General features: G+C 33.3%; 1 protein-coding gene across 5 annotated transcripts in view; it reads left to right on the forward strand.

The window, feature by feature from the left end:
• HECTD2 (HECT domain E3 ubiquitin protein ligase 2) overlaps window positions 1-16,276 on the forward strand; it is a 61,878-nt gene that overhangs the window by 27,734 nt on the left and 17,868 nt on the right. For 2 of the 5 annotated variants that reach the window (XR_012077493.1, XM_072971596.1), the window contains exons 3-10: window positions 2,809-2,947; window positions 3,656-3,758; window positions 4,771-4,860; window positions 8,204-8,268; window positions 10,615-10,660; window positions 12,401-12,510; window positions 13,941-14,089; window positions 14,661-14,784. Coding sequence is in view for 4 of the 5 variants with exons in the window: in XM_072971596.1 (XP_072827697.1) it covers window positions 2,809-2,947; window positions 3,656-3,758; window positions 4,771-4,860; window positions 8,204-8,268; window positions 10,615-10,660; window positions 12,401-12,510; window positions 13,941-14,089; window positions 14,661-14,784 (826 nt within the window). In the remaining variant the exon portion in view is untranslated. Of the gene's footprint in view, window positions 1-2,808; window positions 2,948-3,655; window positions 3,759-4,770; window positions 4,861-8,203; window positions 8,269-10,614; window positions 10,661-12,400; window positions 12,511-13,940; window positions 14,090-14,645; window positions 14,785-16,276 lie in introns of all 5 variants that reach the window. The other 3 variants (XM_072971595.1, XM_072971597.1, XM_072971598.1) reach the window with 2 other exon arrangements.

The raw sequence follows: 16,276 nt of genomic DNA on the forward strand, positions 1-16,276 counted from the left end.
CAAATCCCATACATGATAAACTCAAAGAATCCTCATCAAGTCATAATTAGACCTCTGAACACTAAAAACAACAGCAACAAAATGTTGAAAAGCAGCCAGAGAAACAGGACACCTTTACCTATAGGGGAAAACATTCCAAATGACAGCAGATTTCTTCTCAGTAACCATGGAGGCCAGAAGGAAATGGCTGAAAGAACTGCCAACCCAGAATCTTGTACTTGGCAAAAATATTTTTCAGGAATGGAGAGAATATCAAGACATTCTCAGGAAAATGAAAATGAAAAGATTTGTTGCCAGTAGATGGTCTAAAAGTATGAATTCAGAGGTTCTCTAAACAGAAAGAAAACAATAAAAGAAGGAATCTTCAAACATCAATAAAAAGAAGGAACATGATAAGCAAAAATAGGTAAATGCAATAGACTTTCCTTTTCCTTTTGTGTTTTCTAAATTGTGGTTGACAGTGGAAGCAAACATTATAACACTGACTGGTATGGTTCTAAATGTATGTAAGGAAATATTTAAGATAATTATAAACAGAGAAAGGTAAAGAAATGTCAAAGCAGTACAATTTCTATACTTCAGCTGGTAAAATGATGACACCAGTGGACCAAAATAAGTTATGTGTATACAATGTAATATCCAGAGCAACCTTTCAGTAACACTGCAGATAAATCAAAATGAAATTCTGAAAAATGTCCAAGTAACCCATTGAGGTAGGAAAAATAAGAGAAAACAAATAGAAAACAAAAAAATTAAATGACATATCAATAATTATATTAAATGTAAATGGTCTAAATATATCAATTAAAAGACAGAGATTGGCAGAGTAGATTAAAAACATGCCCCAACTATATGTTGTCTACAAGAAACTCAATTCAAATATGGCAGTATGGGCAGGTTGAAAATAAAATGATGGAAACAGTAACAGGTATATTAACATCAGATAAAGTAGACTTAGAACAAAGAAAATTGCTGGAGCCAGAGAGTGATATTATGTAATGAGGGGTTTTGCCAAGAATAGATGGATGCAGAGGGCCCATGCTGAGATCTGAAAGGAGCAGGTGACCCCATGAATTCTCAAATCCATGGCTCCCTTCCAGGACAGGGGCCCCTTCTGAGATTAGAATCAAATCTGTGCAGCACTGGGACAATAGAAATTAAGGAAAGAGAGTACTTAAACATGGAGGAGGGAAACAGAGCCTGGAAATCTCAGAAAGCAAGCTGCAATATATTTGCATTCTACATAAAAACAACAAAAAAGGGAGCTACCCCTTCTAAAAGTTTGGGGAAATTAATTTCAAATAAAATTGGCTACAGAAGAGAAGCAAGGTCAAATTCTATAGTTTTTAACTATAAAACTGTAGATTACAATATTTAATTACAAAATTTATTGTAATAAAAAAAGAATAAAAAACAGAGTAACAGCCACTTGAACGGTTAGAGCACGTCAGAAACACATGCCCACACACACACAAAAAAATACTCTTTCAAAATGAGCTAAAATTCATTAAGAAAATAATATAGCACTTGAGAAAAACATAAATCAGAATTGCAGAAACTAGGAGGGAGAGGATAGCTCAATGGTAGAATGTGTGCTTAGCATGCATGAGGTACTGCATTCAATCCCCAGTACCTCCTCCAAAAATAAAATAAATGAATAAACCTAATCACTTCCCCCTGCATACACACACAAAAAGAATCGCAAAAACTGAAAAAGGTGACAATAAAGAAAGAAATTTGATTTTTTTCTTAATTTTAGAAATAAACTAGAAGGAATACAAGTAAACATAACAGGTAATACCATTAGAGAACTAGAAGATGGAAAGGAGGAAATATTTAAAATTTAAAAAGAGATTGAGAGAAATTAGCTAAAATTGGAATAGGCAGAGTAAGGAAGAGCTGGTAACACTCTATTCCTTAACTGGTTAGTGATTTTGAAGATAGTTCATTAAGCCTTATAGTAATTTATTAAGCCATACATTTGTTGTATGAGGTTTTTCTGTACTTGTTTTATTTAACAGTTATAAGGTACTGAAATGCAACAAAAAGACAAGAAATGAGCTGGTGGATATTTGGGAAAAAATACATAATATGTTCATGTAAATTGGTAAGAAAATGCTAAATGCCAATAAAGAATTGCATATGCAGGGGGTTGGAGGTATAGCCCCATACACAAGTCTTGGGTTCGATCACCAGTACTTTCATTAAAAAAAAAAGATTAAAAAAAATGATTTGCACATATAGTTGACTCTTGAGCAACATGGCTTTGAACTGTACAGATACACTTATATGCTGATTTTTTTCAATGAACTTCAGTAAATATGTACTATAGCACTGCAGGATCCATGGTTGGTTGAATCTGTGGATACAGAGGGCCAACTATAACGTTACGTGTGGATTTGCGACCGCACTGGGGGTCAGTGCCCAAACTCCTGCATTGTTGATGGGTCAGCTCTAGTCAGAAAGCTGCCAAACAACTAAAAACATCCAGTGTCACAGAAACATGTCCTGAAAGGCAACTTAGGGGAAGGGAGGAGGGGAAAGAAAAATTCTTTATGACATCTATAGATAACTTTTAATGTCAAATACAGCCTAATTCATCTGTTGTGGGTGAAGTTGGAGGGAACTGGCAATAGACCCTTCGGTAAGTGCCCTTCTCTAAGGTAGGTTTCTCTGTTACATGATCCCAAGGTGAATGCAATTCAAAAAAATCTGTTTGTGTTTTGTTCATGTTGAGTTAGTCTGGCATTTTGTAGTTTGGGGAAATTTTATGATCAATTACACTGAATGCTTTTTTATGCTTCACAGTGAGAGACCTACCACCAATTTGCCTTGATGTTAGACAGAAACAGCGCATCTCTGTAGATGCAGGATCATCCGAAACAAAGGCCCCAGTTCTTCCAGAACCTGTCCTTCCAGTTCAGCCCAAAACTATGAAAGACTTTCTGTAAGTTTGGCTCACTGTTATGTGTAGACATACAGTCACCCGCATGTCAGCACTTTACATAATTTAATGTGTTTTGGTGAGAAATTAATTGAACTTACGGCTTGTTATAAGGTATTAGCCAAGGCACAAAAGACTCAGGTATCTCAAGTTGAAGATGAAAACAAACATATAAGTAACAGGTAAAGGGGTAGATAATGTTGCAGCAAAAGAAACACTAAATAAGAGAAAATGAGTCAAAGCAAGCAAAAGGAGACAAAGGTGGTAATAAAATAATAGAATGCTTTCTTTTTAAAAACAATTTTTTTCCTCTACTGTTTGTCACAAAAACCATAAAAACTATGTCACTACTAAAAAAACCCAGATGGGTAACTTGAAGGACTAAGTGAGAATGAGAAAGTAGAGATAAAGTAAATAAAATCTGTCAAGAAATTTGACTGTAAAGTGAAGAAAAGAGTGATAGTTATAAGGAGGATGTTGAAAATCGGCTTTTTAAAAAGCAAAAAATGGGTAAGTTGAAACTGGATTAATATCTTACTCCAATTAGGAATTATAAATTTATAAACTATTTACATTAACTGGAACATATTTCTGTATTCAGCTTTGTTATGTCAAGTTGCAAGTTTGGTGACATTTCTTTGTAAAGAATTAATGCTATTTTATATGAATAATATTTTTATTAATTATGTCTAATAAATGTTTTTATTTTAGGGAAGATGTAGAAAAAGTTAAGTCATCAGGAGATTGGAAAACAGTACATGATTTTTATCTCACAACATTTGATTCTTTCCCAGAACTAAATGGTGCATTTAAGGTAATAATACATAAAACACATTTTTCACTTTTAGTTGTTTTTTTTTTAACATTTTTTATTGAGTTATAGTCATTTTGCAATGTTGTGTCAAATTCCAGTGTAGAGCACAAATTTTTCAGTTACACATGAATATACATATATTCATTGTCACATTTTTTTTCTCTGTGAACTACCACAAGATCTTGTATATATTTCCCTGTGCTGTGCAGTATAATCTTGTTTATCTATTCTGCATATGCCTGTCAGTATCTACAAGTTTGGAAATCCCAGTCTGTCCCTTCCCACCCTCCTTCCCCTTGGCAACCACAAGTTTGTATTCTGTCTATGAGTCTGTTTCTGTTTTGTATTTATGTTCTTTTTTGTTGTTGTTGTTTTTGGATTCCTCATGTGAGCAATCTCATATGGTATTTTGCTTTCTCTTTCTGGCTTACTTCACTTAGAATGACATTCTCCAGGAATATCCATGTTGCTGCAAGTGGCGTTATGTTGTCGTTTTTGTGGCTGAATAGTATTCCATTGTGTAAATATACCACAGCTTCTTTATCCAGTCATCTGTTGATGGACTTTTAGGCTGTCTCCATGTCTTGGCTATTGTAAATAGTGCTTCTATGAACATTGGGGTGCAGGTGTCATTTTAAATTTTCCAAAAAGAGATACATAAGTTTACTTCTTTTTATAACAAGTGTGGGCTTAAGCAACTATTTAAGCAACATAAATATGTATTAATTCTGAAATTACATGTATCACAAGTAAATATTACTTAAGTGATATCTTGGATTGTTTTTATTTGTACTGATGTTAATGTTTGACTCCATTCTTTCAGTTTTAAAAAAGTTATTAAAATAATCCTTATATATTTATTTTTATTTTTAGCAGTTTTGCCCTAACAGTTGTTGTTTTAATCATTATACTAAAATTATTAGAAGTTATGTAGGAATCATTATGGTTCAGATGTTACTTAGACTACTTCATAAAATGGTATGTACACATAATTTCTTAATTGAATTTGCAGAAAGATGCCTCCGCCTCATTTAATACTATTGAAGACTCTGGGATTAATGCTAAATTTGTGAATGCTGTATATGATGCCTTACTTAATACTGTAAGTATTGTTTATGAACACATGCAAATAGTGTAATTCTTTGATTCTGCTGTATTTTAAAAATAGCCACATAAATATTGTAAAAGTCATCTTGTAACATAATTACATTAGAAACTCTGACATAATTTTATGGTAAATTTAGTTGGAGTTCTCAGAAAGTTAGATTTCTAACTAAATAAGAATTCAGCAGAAAATACTTTCATGTCCAGTCCTTGTTTAGAAAGACTTGCTAAAATAAAAATCATATTTTACTGACTCAGCAAAAGGAGATAGGTTACTCAATTGTGTTGGAATTAACACTGAATCTATAGACCAGTGGTTCTCAAATTTTAGCATGTATCAGAATTGCAGAAAGTCTTCTTAATATACAGAGTTTCAGATTCAGCAGGTTTAGGATGAAAGTCTAACAGGTTCCAGGATATGTTGATCTTCCTGACCCAGGGACCAGATTTTGAGAACCTCACTGCTACAGATCACTTTATGAAGATTTGACACCATTTCCGTCTATGAGCGTGGTATATCCCTTTAAGATTCATTACTTAAATTTTTAGTTTCTCTTAGTCATGTTTTATAGTTTTCTGGGTAAAGGTCTAACACATTTCTTGTTTTATTTATTTCTAGGAACTTGATTTTTTTTTAATGCTATTATAATTTCACTTTCTAATTGTTATTAGTATATGAAAATACTTTCATATATTTATTGTTATCTAATTACCTTGCTAAATTCACTCATTAATTCTAATATATCAGTTTATTTATTTGGATTTTCTCTGTACTCATGTCGTTTGTGAAAAGCAAGAGTTTTGTCTCTTTCCAATCCTTTGTGTCTTGTATGTGTATATGGATGGATGTACGTATTTGCCTTATTACACTGGCTAACACTTTTTGTATAATTTCAAATAAGAGAAGTAATAGCAAACATACTTGTCTTATTCCTAATCTCAGCACTTCATTTTTAAGTACATGGAAGGGTACGTAACTAACATTTGTTATCATTGTTAACATTGCACATTTCAAAATTAATTTTAAAAAAAAGTTTAAAACCTTGCCCAGAATTGGCAATATTGTAGAGCAATTGGAACTTTTCTACCCTGATAAAGTATAACTAGTTCAACCACTTAGGAAAACTGCCTGGTATTATTACTAGCACTAAGCATATGCATACACTGTGACCCCAAGTTCCACTCTGAGGGACGTTTCTCTGACCTCTTTTAACTTGGGATGATGTTAATATTCTATAGACACCAAAAAAATTAAATCTACAACATGAGGAAAAACTCTTAAAAATGGAATAGAAACAAGAAAAAAACTACATTTCAAATGAATACCATAACCATACTGGAGGAAAAAAAACCTAAGCCAAGTAACTTTTATACACTGTGCTTTATATATCTTCAATTGAAAGATCGAAAAAAAAAAGAGTTCTTTGTACTTTACTGACAACACTGCTAAACCTGGATTTATTCAAAAAGAAAGTTTTGAAAAATAGTTGAGACTGGAGAGAGCAGTAAGAAATCACTGTACTGGCATCACACTGAAACTTGGAGTTTAAGCTTTGTCTCAGCAGCAAGTTGAGGTAGTTGAATAAGCGATCCAGGATAAACCAGAGACTCTGAAAGGGTGGGTGCCAAAGTAGTCCCAAGTCCAAAGAGTGTCTTTTCCCCACTGTCCTCACCATTTTGCCCCCCTGCCCACCAGCTTCTAGAAGAAAAATTAAAATCCTCACTTTTAGGGTCCTAGGATTCCCACAGAATATAATAAACTAAATATGAAGGATAAGCATTTAGATGAAAAATTAACTAAATGAGAGTCAGAAAAAATAACACAGATTTTGATCCCCTGAGAATTCAGATACTGAGACTATCAACAGACTATCTAAAATAATTAGATTTGACACCAGATAGAATTTTTAGAAGTAGAAAAATCAGTAGATGCATTCATTAAATAGCAGATTAGAGACAGCTGTGAAGTGAATTAGAGGAGAAAAAAATGTCTCAGCATAGACACAGGGAAAAAGAAAGAAGTGTGAAGAAAGTAAAGATAACAGGATACATTTCATTTGGAGTCTCAGATACAGAGGATAGAAAGAATGAAGGTATGTTTAATGGCTGAGGGTTTTGCAGAACTGACACAAGATGTGAATCCACAAATAACATAGGAAACACAATATATACCAGGCAAGTTAAAAGAAATGTAAACCTAGACACATTGAGGTGAAACTGTGTAACATCTAAATAAAGAGAAGATCTTACAAATAACCACAGAGAAAAGACAGATCATCCACAAAGGAACAGTAGTTAACTGTCCACAGACATCTTCCCAGCAGTAGTGGGAGCCAGAAAACATGCTGAGCATCCTTTTGAGATTTGTGTCATAAACTCATTGTGTCCAGTCAGCACATTTGTCTGATTTTTCTTCTGCAGCTGTCCACTGTTCAGGGGTGGTGGTGGCCTTCTGGGTGTGAAGGGTCACTCCAAGCAGAGGAGAGGAAAGGAATGACATATTTAGTATGTGTATAAAGTAAAATACTAGGCTGAATGAGTGTGAACAGACAGTGCAGAATGTCTTAAAAGTGATTGTCATTCTTTAAAATAAATCCATGACAGATACTTGTTTTCCTGACATATGCATCTTTCATATAACAACATGACACAGAGAAAGTGTAATGACTATTTACTTGAAGCTTCTAAATTAATGAATGTTTTAGTCATATTTCTCATACTAAAGCACCATCTAGATGTGTCTTATTTTTACTCATTCTTTTGTGACACATTTGGTAGTAAATAAGATATTTTTAGTATTTGAATTATTAAACTATAAAGGAATATTATGTAGTGCTTTTTTCAAATCCTGTAACATTTTTATCTTGTTACCTTATTTTTTCTTGAATATAATTTGGTTGTGCTTAATAATGAATTGTGGGTTTAACTGCTAATTATAACTTGGTATTGGTAGGGTGAAATATGTCCAAAATTTATGCAATCATTTTATATTGTTAAACATGCTACTCTTGGACTTGTGTTCATGGTTTTATCCTGTGAATCCAGAGAAAGGGAGATTGCTTTTCTGTTTTTCACTGCCATATAAAACTGATGTTGGTCATTAAAGGGGCACCATATGTTTGTGCAGGTTGTGCAGTGCACATCCCAGGGAGCGTTCTTGAGATCTGTGTCATTGGTGCTCACTCAGGCTCTCAGATATGAAATTGAGACCACTGTAAATGGCAGTCCTCAGTCATCAACTCTGATTTTAACTGTTGAAACAAATCTGTAAATATAATAAACATATAAAAGTCACCTAAGTGGCTAATCCTAACTATGTCTTGATTCTCTTTTGCCTACAGCCTCAAGACATTCAGAAGACAGTATTAAAGGGAATCATTAACAGCCTGTTACGAGAATGGAAAGGGTAATTTGAACTAATATTTGGCTAATTAATTAGTTCAGGTGGTTAATTTATACACCTCATGCATCTCTAATATATATGTATGTATTTTACTCTCAGAAAAGATTTTAGTTTCTATAATAAAAACAGATCAGAAGAAATTATAAACCATATGTAACAAAGCTTTTTACCTCAAAATTTATGACTTCTCAGGAGGGTTCGCAGGTGAGCTTCAGGGATCTGTGAATCCTTTAAAATTGTATATAAAATTTGTTGGGTACAGATAGACATGTGTTTGACAAAACTAGGATGGGTAGTTACATCAGTAACCTAGAATGAAATAATTTGGGCACTACATTTAGCCTTGGGTTTTCTGGTAGCCAGAGCAAAATTTTCTTATTTCTCAATATAAGGAAAAGTAAGCTTAGCTACTGAAATGTCTTTTTCTTGGCACTGAATATTGAATTGTTAGGAATGATGGACAATATAATTAATAATGTTTTGAATTGTGAATATGCAGAACACAAAAATATACTTTTAAAATTACATATTATTTTAATTTATATTACTTAATAACATTATATTTTAAATAATAGCTTCTACTAAAGCCAAAGGAATACCATTAAATTATAATTTAAATGTTTGTATTAAACCCAAGTTAAAAATAATACCAAACTAGAATTCTTAAATATGTTAAGTGTACTCTATATATTTTAATAACGTTGTTCCAATTCTCAAAGAAATTCATAGTTACTATAAAAAAATTAGAAAAGGCAGAATAGTATTAAAAAAGTAAAAGTCAACATTTTACAGTTTTTTCTAGTCAGCTTTTTAAAAACAATTGAAGTCATACTATATTTTTCATGTGATTTTTAACTTTAACAGTATTTTCCTAGTTTATCATTCTAGTAATACATTTGCATTTTCTTTGAATTTTACGTTTCTGGTTGAATACAAATGCCTCACTGAAAATGAAAAAAAGTTGGAATGTAAAGAGAATGCTTAGGAGGAAAGAAGTCCAGTGGTCTGATGGCACTGCAGGGACCTCAGTCCCCCCCTAAGCACACTCGCACAGCTGCCTAACCCCTGCTCCTCAACTGTGTGCCCAAGACAGAGTGAAATGGTAATCTGATGGGACTTACTTGTCAAAGGAACATGTGGTCTTGACCCTAAAAATCTTGGTTTATTTTGGGTTTATGGTGGTAACAACAAGATCTAAAGTTGATTGACTATTTACTATGGGCTAGGCACCTTTCTAAATTTTACATGTAGTTCTCATTGAATCTTCACTGCAATCCTGTGAAATAGGGAATATGATTATTTTCATTTCAAAGTTGAGGAAACTAATTCACAGAGAAGTAAATTGCCCAAGTTAACACAGTAAGTGCCTGAGTCAGAATTAGAACCCAGGCAGTCTGGCAAGAAAGGGCCTGAGATCTTAACCACAACTTCTGTACCCAGAACTGTATACTGTACTAAAATACTGGTGCATAGGACAGGAAAATGGAAATTTCCATGGTATAGCTATAAGATGGAAAAAAATTGGACTCTTCTACCATCAGGAATTTTCATATTTAGGAATTGCCTTGAGCTTTTAAAAAATCTTTTCAAACATAGCTTCTAAAGCAAAACAGTAGTCCTGTTGAGAAAATAATCTGACAATTATGTAGAATATTATAGAAAGAAATAGTTTAGATTTGATTTAAATCTAAATAATTTAAATCATTACTCAGTTGAGATAATTCTTCCACAGAGAAATATTACTACTAATTTGAAAATTATATATACATATATATGCATATGAATTTCGAATTTTAATACATGTTACTTATATTTATATTTCAGATGATATGGCTTTACATTCTGTAAAGGTCATCTAGTACATTTTGGGCAATGACTTATGTTTTCAGATTTTGTAACTATAACAGAAAAGTAAATAATCACTTGGTCATTTTATTTTCTTAAGGGAAATTCAAGGAAATAGTTGGTGGTGAACCATTTTTCTCCAATATTTAATTTTATAGGATTTCAAGCTACAGATCAGTTAAAGGAGACAATGAAAACTCATTCACCCTTCACCTAGATTCACCATTTATTACCTTTTTACCACATTTGCCTTTGCTTTCTCTCCCTCCTAGTTAACTTAGTTTTTAGGTTTCTTCAGAACCAGTCTAGAGTAAGTACAGAGGAACCTATATTCCCAACATAATGTGGATATGTTACTGTCTTAATAATAATACATATTAACCTAAGCCTGGTTTTTGGCTTTTATCATATAAGTTCTCACAGAAACATTTATTGATCATTTTTTATTAGGTATTCTAAGATTAAACATTCATCTGTAATCAGTTACACTTATTTCTTTTTCAGACCACGAACAAAAGATGATCTTAGAGCATATTTTATACTTTTACAGGTAAGAAAGCAAGAACTTGGTTGAACTAAGTTGTATAATTCATATCTCAGTCTATGCAATTGTAAGTGAACTTATGTCAAATACTAGGTATTATTTTTAACAACATTTTTGATACTTTTTAAATTATAATTACTTATAACCAGAGAATTAAAACTAGAACAGATAAACAGTGGGAGGCTAAATTATCTCTCGGATTAATATTTTAATTTAGTTCTTGCGTTCTTCCTGTGAGATTCAGGAACAGAGTCAAAGAACTTCCTCCATCAATAAGTTTCCTTTCTTATAACTAGTTTTTTAAGGGGCTCCAAAATTTTCTTTTATTTCCCAGTTAGTGGTTTCTAACTTTTCTGTGTATTTTCAATAAATGTTTAAGATAGAGTCCTAATGGAAAAAATCAAAGTGGTTGTTTTTATTTGCTAAAGCAAAGATGATGAACTTTTTCCTCTTAAATGATAGTCATTGACATGAAAAAATAAGGTCCAGACAAATGAAAAGCAATTTCAGTGTTTTGAAAAGGAAATGTGTTATTCCCATAGCTAGCATACTATGACTGTATTATTCTTTACAATTTACAAAAGGTGTTCATGCAGATTATTATCTCATTTTTAAAGATAAAAAAATTACATTAAGATATGGCACTTAGCTCAATATTATGGTCAATAAAAAGAAATACGCAAGCTAGGGATAGAAGGAGGTGAGAGGAAAAAAGAAAATGTGGAAAAAGGGGAAAAATAGGTAAGAGATAGTTAAGAGATACAAGGAGAAGTAAAGAGGTAAGAAGGGAAAAACAAAACTGGAAAAAAGAAGAAATATATGTAGAGATGGTAAAAGCTAGAAAGTGACAACACGAAGCTTGGATTTTTAAGTGAGTACGTTAGTCAGCAGTAGCTCTGCTCATGACATCTTGTTCTTTGAGCTATCGTTTGGTGAGGTTTTCAGCTGGGGTCACTCCCTAATTTTGAACTTAACTGCCAGTCAGTCAGTTTTGAAAAATACACGCTGCTCTTCTATTTTTCACAATTTCATTTTATCTTTCAATAATATTCATTTTTCCCATGGAGTTCTGAAATGTACATGGTGATGGAGTTTTAGATTTGGGGACTATAACTCGAGGTTTTGCTTACTTTACAAGCTCTCCTTTAACGTTTAAAAGTTCTTAGAAGCTATTATGTGGTTCTCCCCTTTTTCTTTGTGAGATATGCAAATAACTCATTTCACAATGGCAGGTTTTTCATAGCCAGCTTTTATTTCATTTTTTCTAGCATTCTCTCCACCCTAACCTATTTGTAATCAAGGAAGAACCAGGTTTTTGTTTAATTGGGTAGGAGTGATTGCCACCATTTGTACCAGGCACTAAGCTAAGTGCTTGACCTACATTTTTTTTTAATACTCAAAACAACCTCTAAGATATTATTATTCCCATTTTACAGATGAGGAAATTGAGAATCAAAGTTTAAGGAACATCCCGAAGAGTGTATAGCTAGTAAGTGACAGAATTAGCACTGAGATCCAGATCTGTATCAATTCCAAAGCCCGTGCTCTTTCCACTGTACCACAGTGGGAATCCAAGCCTCTGTTAGAGAGTTAAACAAATAGATTAGTGTTTTAAAGGACTGCACCTACTGTTTTATAATCTCAAGTTTAGTTTTCTGCATTTGCCACTTAGCTCATTAAGCCTAGTATCTTTCCTTTTACATGTTGACAGAATTTTAACACAATTATCTTTAATATCTTTTTCAGAATCCTCAATTTAATAACACATCTACGTATGTCATCTATGCTCACTTGCTCCGACAGATAGCTACCTTAGTGGAAGCTGACCATCATTTCCTAGTTCACTGGTTTAAAAAGTAAATTATTCTATGATATTAAGAATTTTTATAATCTTACAGTTTTAAGTTTATTAGTAGTTTTATAATAAAATATATTAAATGTTTTCAGGTCTTTAGAAATGATACTCACAATTCAAATGTTTTCAGGTCTTTAGAAATGATACTTATAATTCACAATTATAAGCATACTTTTTAGTACTACATAGAGGATACATTAAAAATCTGTTTTTAATATAAGTAACCATTCTACTTGTGCCAGCTGGTGTTGAGATTTCTGTCCATTGCTTTTGCATTTTATGCAGCATATTCCTATCATTGGTTTTTCATATATCTCAAAGGTGGTGATTGGATTTGCTTAGACATTACTGTTTTAATTTGTGTCTTTTTATTTCACCATTATTTACATAATGCCTTATCTTCCCTAAAAGTGTCATTATAAAATATGTTAGCCATTAATATCAACTTTAAACAGTATAACACTTTTTCACAGAACTATACTTACATTAACAACATTTTCCCTATGATTGATAAAAGTTTAAGAAGCAAAATATTTTCAGAAATACTTTATATTCAGCTAATTCCCATTATTCACAATAGTTGTGTTCTGTAAAGCTACTGTGAACACTGAATTGGTGAATCCTGAACCATTGCTTCCACAAGAAATGCAGTGTTAGGTTCCTGCGAGCCTTTGGTCATGACATTTTCATCAACCAATCAGTACATAACCTTGCTTTATCTATATTTCTATTTAAAGACACCTTATTTGATATTAAATTGTTGTTGATTAACATTGAACTCATGCCTGAGTGAATTTTATATGGCATAGGTACCATCTCCATAAGGCACATCACAGCTTTCTTGTACTTAGGAACACTAGACAGAACTTTATCACTGTATTTAGGGGCCATTTTAAAACAGCAGAATCACAAACATAAAGCATAAAAGTGTGAAAAACATGACACTGAATAGACTGCATAAAGGATGCTTGTTTGCAGTATGCGAGCTGAAGCAGGAAGGCAGAGCATCGCCTTGTTCAGCCTCAGCATCAGCACTGTTGACGACTCACATTTTCTGCCACTCTTGCCACAGCCGTGAATTGACCAGGAAAGCACCACAGCTATTGATGTGGGGATTAGAATTAAATTGTAGCAAGAGGGTGAATTTGCAAATACAGAGTCTATGACTAATGAGAATTGACTGAATATTGAAAGCCTTAAAAGTGAAATGTTTAATGCTAACTTTATGGTCATTTTAGTGTTTAATTTCATATTAAGAAATAATATTCGAGGTAAGATTTTGCATCTTTTCAAATTTTTGGCAACTTAATAGAATTTGGGGCACTATTCTAAAATTGTATGCATCAAGGATGAACTTTGATATCTAACAAATATATTGCCAAAATAGCAAATGTGAATTTTGATTGGAGTTATTTCAAAAATCTTTACCAGATTATCCCAGAAGAGGTTCAAACAATTGGTAGAGAGATTGCTCCAGTTTATCTCTTTGCGCCTGTTTCCTGCAAAGCCTGAAGAATTTCCACCTATATCAAAGTGTTCCTGGTGGATCCCCTCAGCATCTAAAGTGTTGGCTTTACTTAGTAGGTTTTATTATTCCATCATCTTTACTTTTCTTTGTTAAATATAGGAGTATTTCCATAAGGATCTCAAAATTCTGTAGTTGCATTCTTACATCTTTAACCATTCCTTTGAAGAGAAGAGTTGTAGTAATTTGTTTTCTGTTTTGCTAATGGATTTCACAAGTCATGTATAAGAATGAAAACGCTTTATGCATTTTATTGGGCAGTATTCTGTGTTATGACTGTCACCTGCTTATGACCTGCTAAGTAGTGATTTCTAGGAATACTGAAACTTCCATTAATTCCTGATGACTCCTCAGAGAGAACACTGATGGGGGACTAGTATGGGTAGCTTGCCATCTGCACACTCCCTTTGCTATACTAATGTAATCCCTACCAAAAGTTTTTTTTAAAAAGCAAGAAATTGTTGGCTGCCTTTTGACCAGTTTTAAAACTGCCTTTTTAATTCAGAGCTACAATCGCTAGAAATAGGAATTTCTAGATAAAAGCTATCTGGTAGACTTTAAAATGTTCTTATTAGAATGAATCATGCACATGGAAAAGATCATTATGTTAGAATTTATCTTTGCAGATTCTGCAAACAGTCTGGTTCACCCTCCCCTTATTCCTTACACTGATTTCTATAATTCCACCCTGGATCACATTGATCTCATGGAAGAATACCACACCTGGCAGAGCTTTGGAAACTCTCACAGGTATGGTCAAAAGCTCATTTGATTACTCACAAAATAAAATACTATACAAAGTAATGACTGGCTTTTAAGTTTGTGTAAATAAATTTAAATATACACATATCTTTACATATAAACTTGTAGTGTAGATATCTAGCCTTGAAATACTATATTTCTTAAAGCTTTTTCTGTGATATTTTGAATTTATATATATATGTTAATATGGTTTGGATTTGATTAATAACATCTTTTTAAGAAAGAAAAGTTCTGTCTTAGTATGCAGTTTCTTGTATCTTCTTATTCTGTGTGCTGTCATCCAGCACAGCAGTCACCAAACTTCTTCTGCCAAATACTAGATTATAAGTGTTTTTGGCTCTTTGGGCTGTACAGTTTCTGGTCTACCATTATAGCACAAGACAGCCTTAGAAACTATGTAAATGAAGGGTTGTGTCTGTGTCCCAAAAGCTTATTCACAAGCATAGGCAACATTTGTCCCACAGGCCATAGTTTGCTGGTGCCTGATCTAACACAGCAGTCACTCACGTGTGCACGTACATGCATACACTCACTCCTTTTCTCCCTTTTTCTGTAGATAAAGTGGTTGTCCTTTATATATAGTATTAAAAGAATGGGTATTATAGCGAAAGGGCTTCACCAGAAATGATTTATTATGACAATATAATAGATTTTCAAAAAACTTGACCAAATTCTTTGTTATCCTGCACCTGATAGCCACACTTAAAGTTTGGATTAAACCAGCAAGACTGTCACAGACATAATTTGTTCCCAGACCATGAGATATCCTGCCAAATGCATTATCTAAAAGAGACTGACCAAGAAATATGGTGTGGATATAAGTAACCTAAAACCCCAGGTTAGTTCATAAATTGGTTCAAGCCTCCAGGGATCCTTTCTCCCAGAATTGGCCTAAAACAGAGACTGGCCTTCTGGACATATCTCAGTCCACATCTGAACACTCAGAACTGAATAAGAATTCCATTTCTGGGGAACTTGGTCAGTCTAATGGGTATTTTCTTGACCAAATTTGTTCTACAAACACACCTTTTGTCCCACTTTAATATAATTTTAATGTAGACAAAAACCACAAAACAATTCCAAGAGTTATTGTGCATATTTCAGTGACATATTTTAATCCTCTAACCACTGTGCCATATTGTTAGTGTCCCAAAAATGAGTTCCAGAGGTTTGAGCCTATGATCCCTTCAGCCCTTGGGAAGCCAGTCTGGACCTAGAGAGGGACCTGGAGGCCCAGGGCAAGTCACATGTCTGGCCATGGGCGGCCTCATCTGTTTTCTCAGTGTGTCAGACACACGGTATCATTTGCCTGTGTGCCATGACTAGGGAAAGGTTGAGACACACTGTTTTAAAGCACATAATAAGAGCAACATCCATCCTGCTAAAAGAAGTTCATTACATTTCTTTTCACTTCCAAATTTTTAGTGAGCACTTAGTGATTCAAAATTATTGCACAGTAGTACTCGTGAGCAGTTTATTA

This window comes from Vicugna pacos, chromosome 11 (assembly GCF_048564905.1).
Source record: "Vicugna pacos chromosome 11, VicPac4, whole genome shotgun sequence".
In the NCBI taxonomy this organism is placed as follows: Eukaryota; Metazoa; Chordata; class Mammalia; order Artiodactyla; family Camelidae; genus Vicugna; species Vicugna pacos.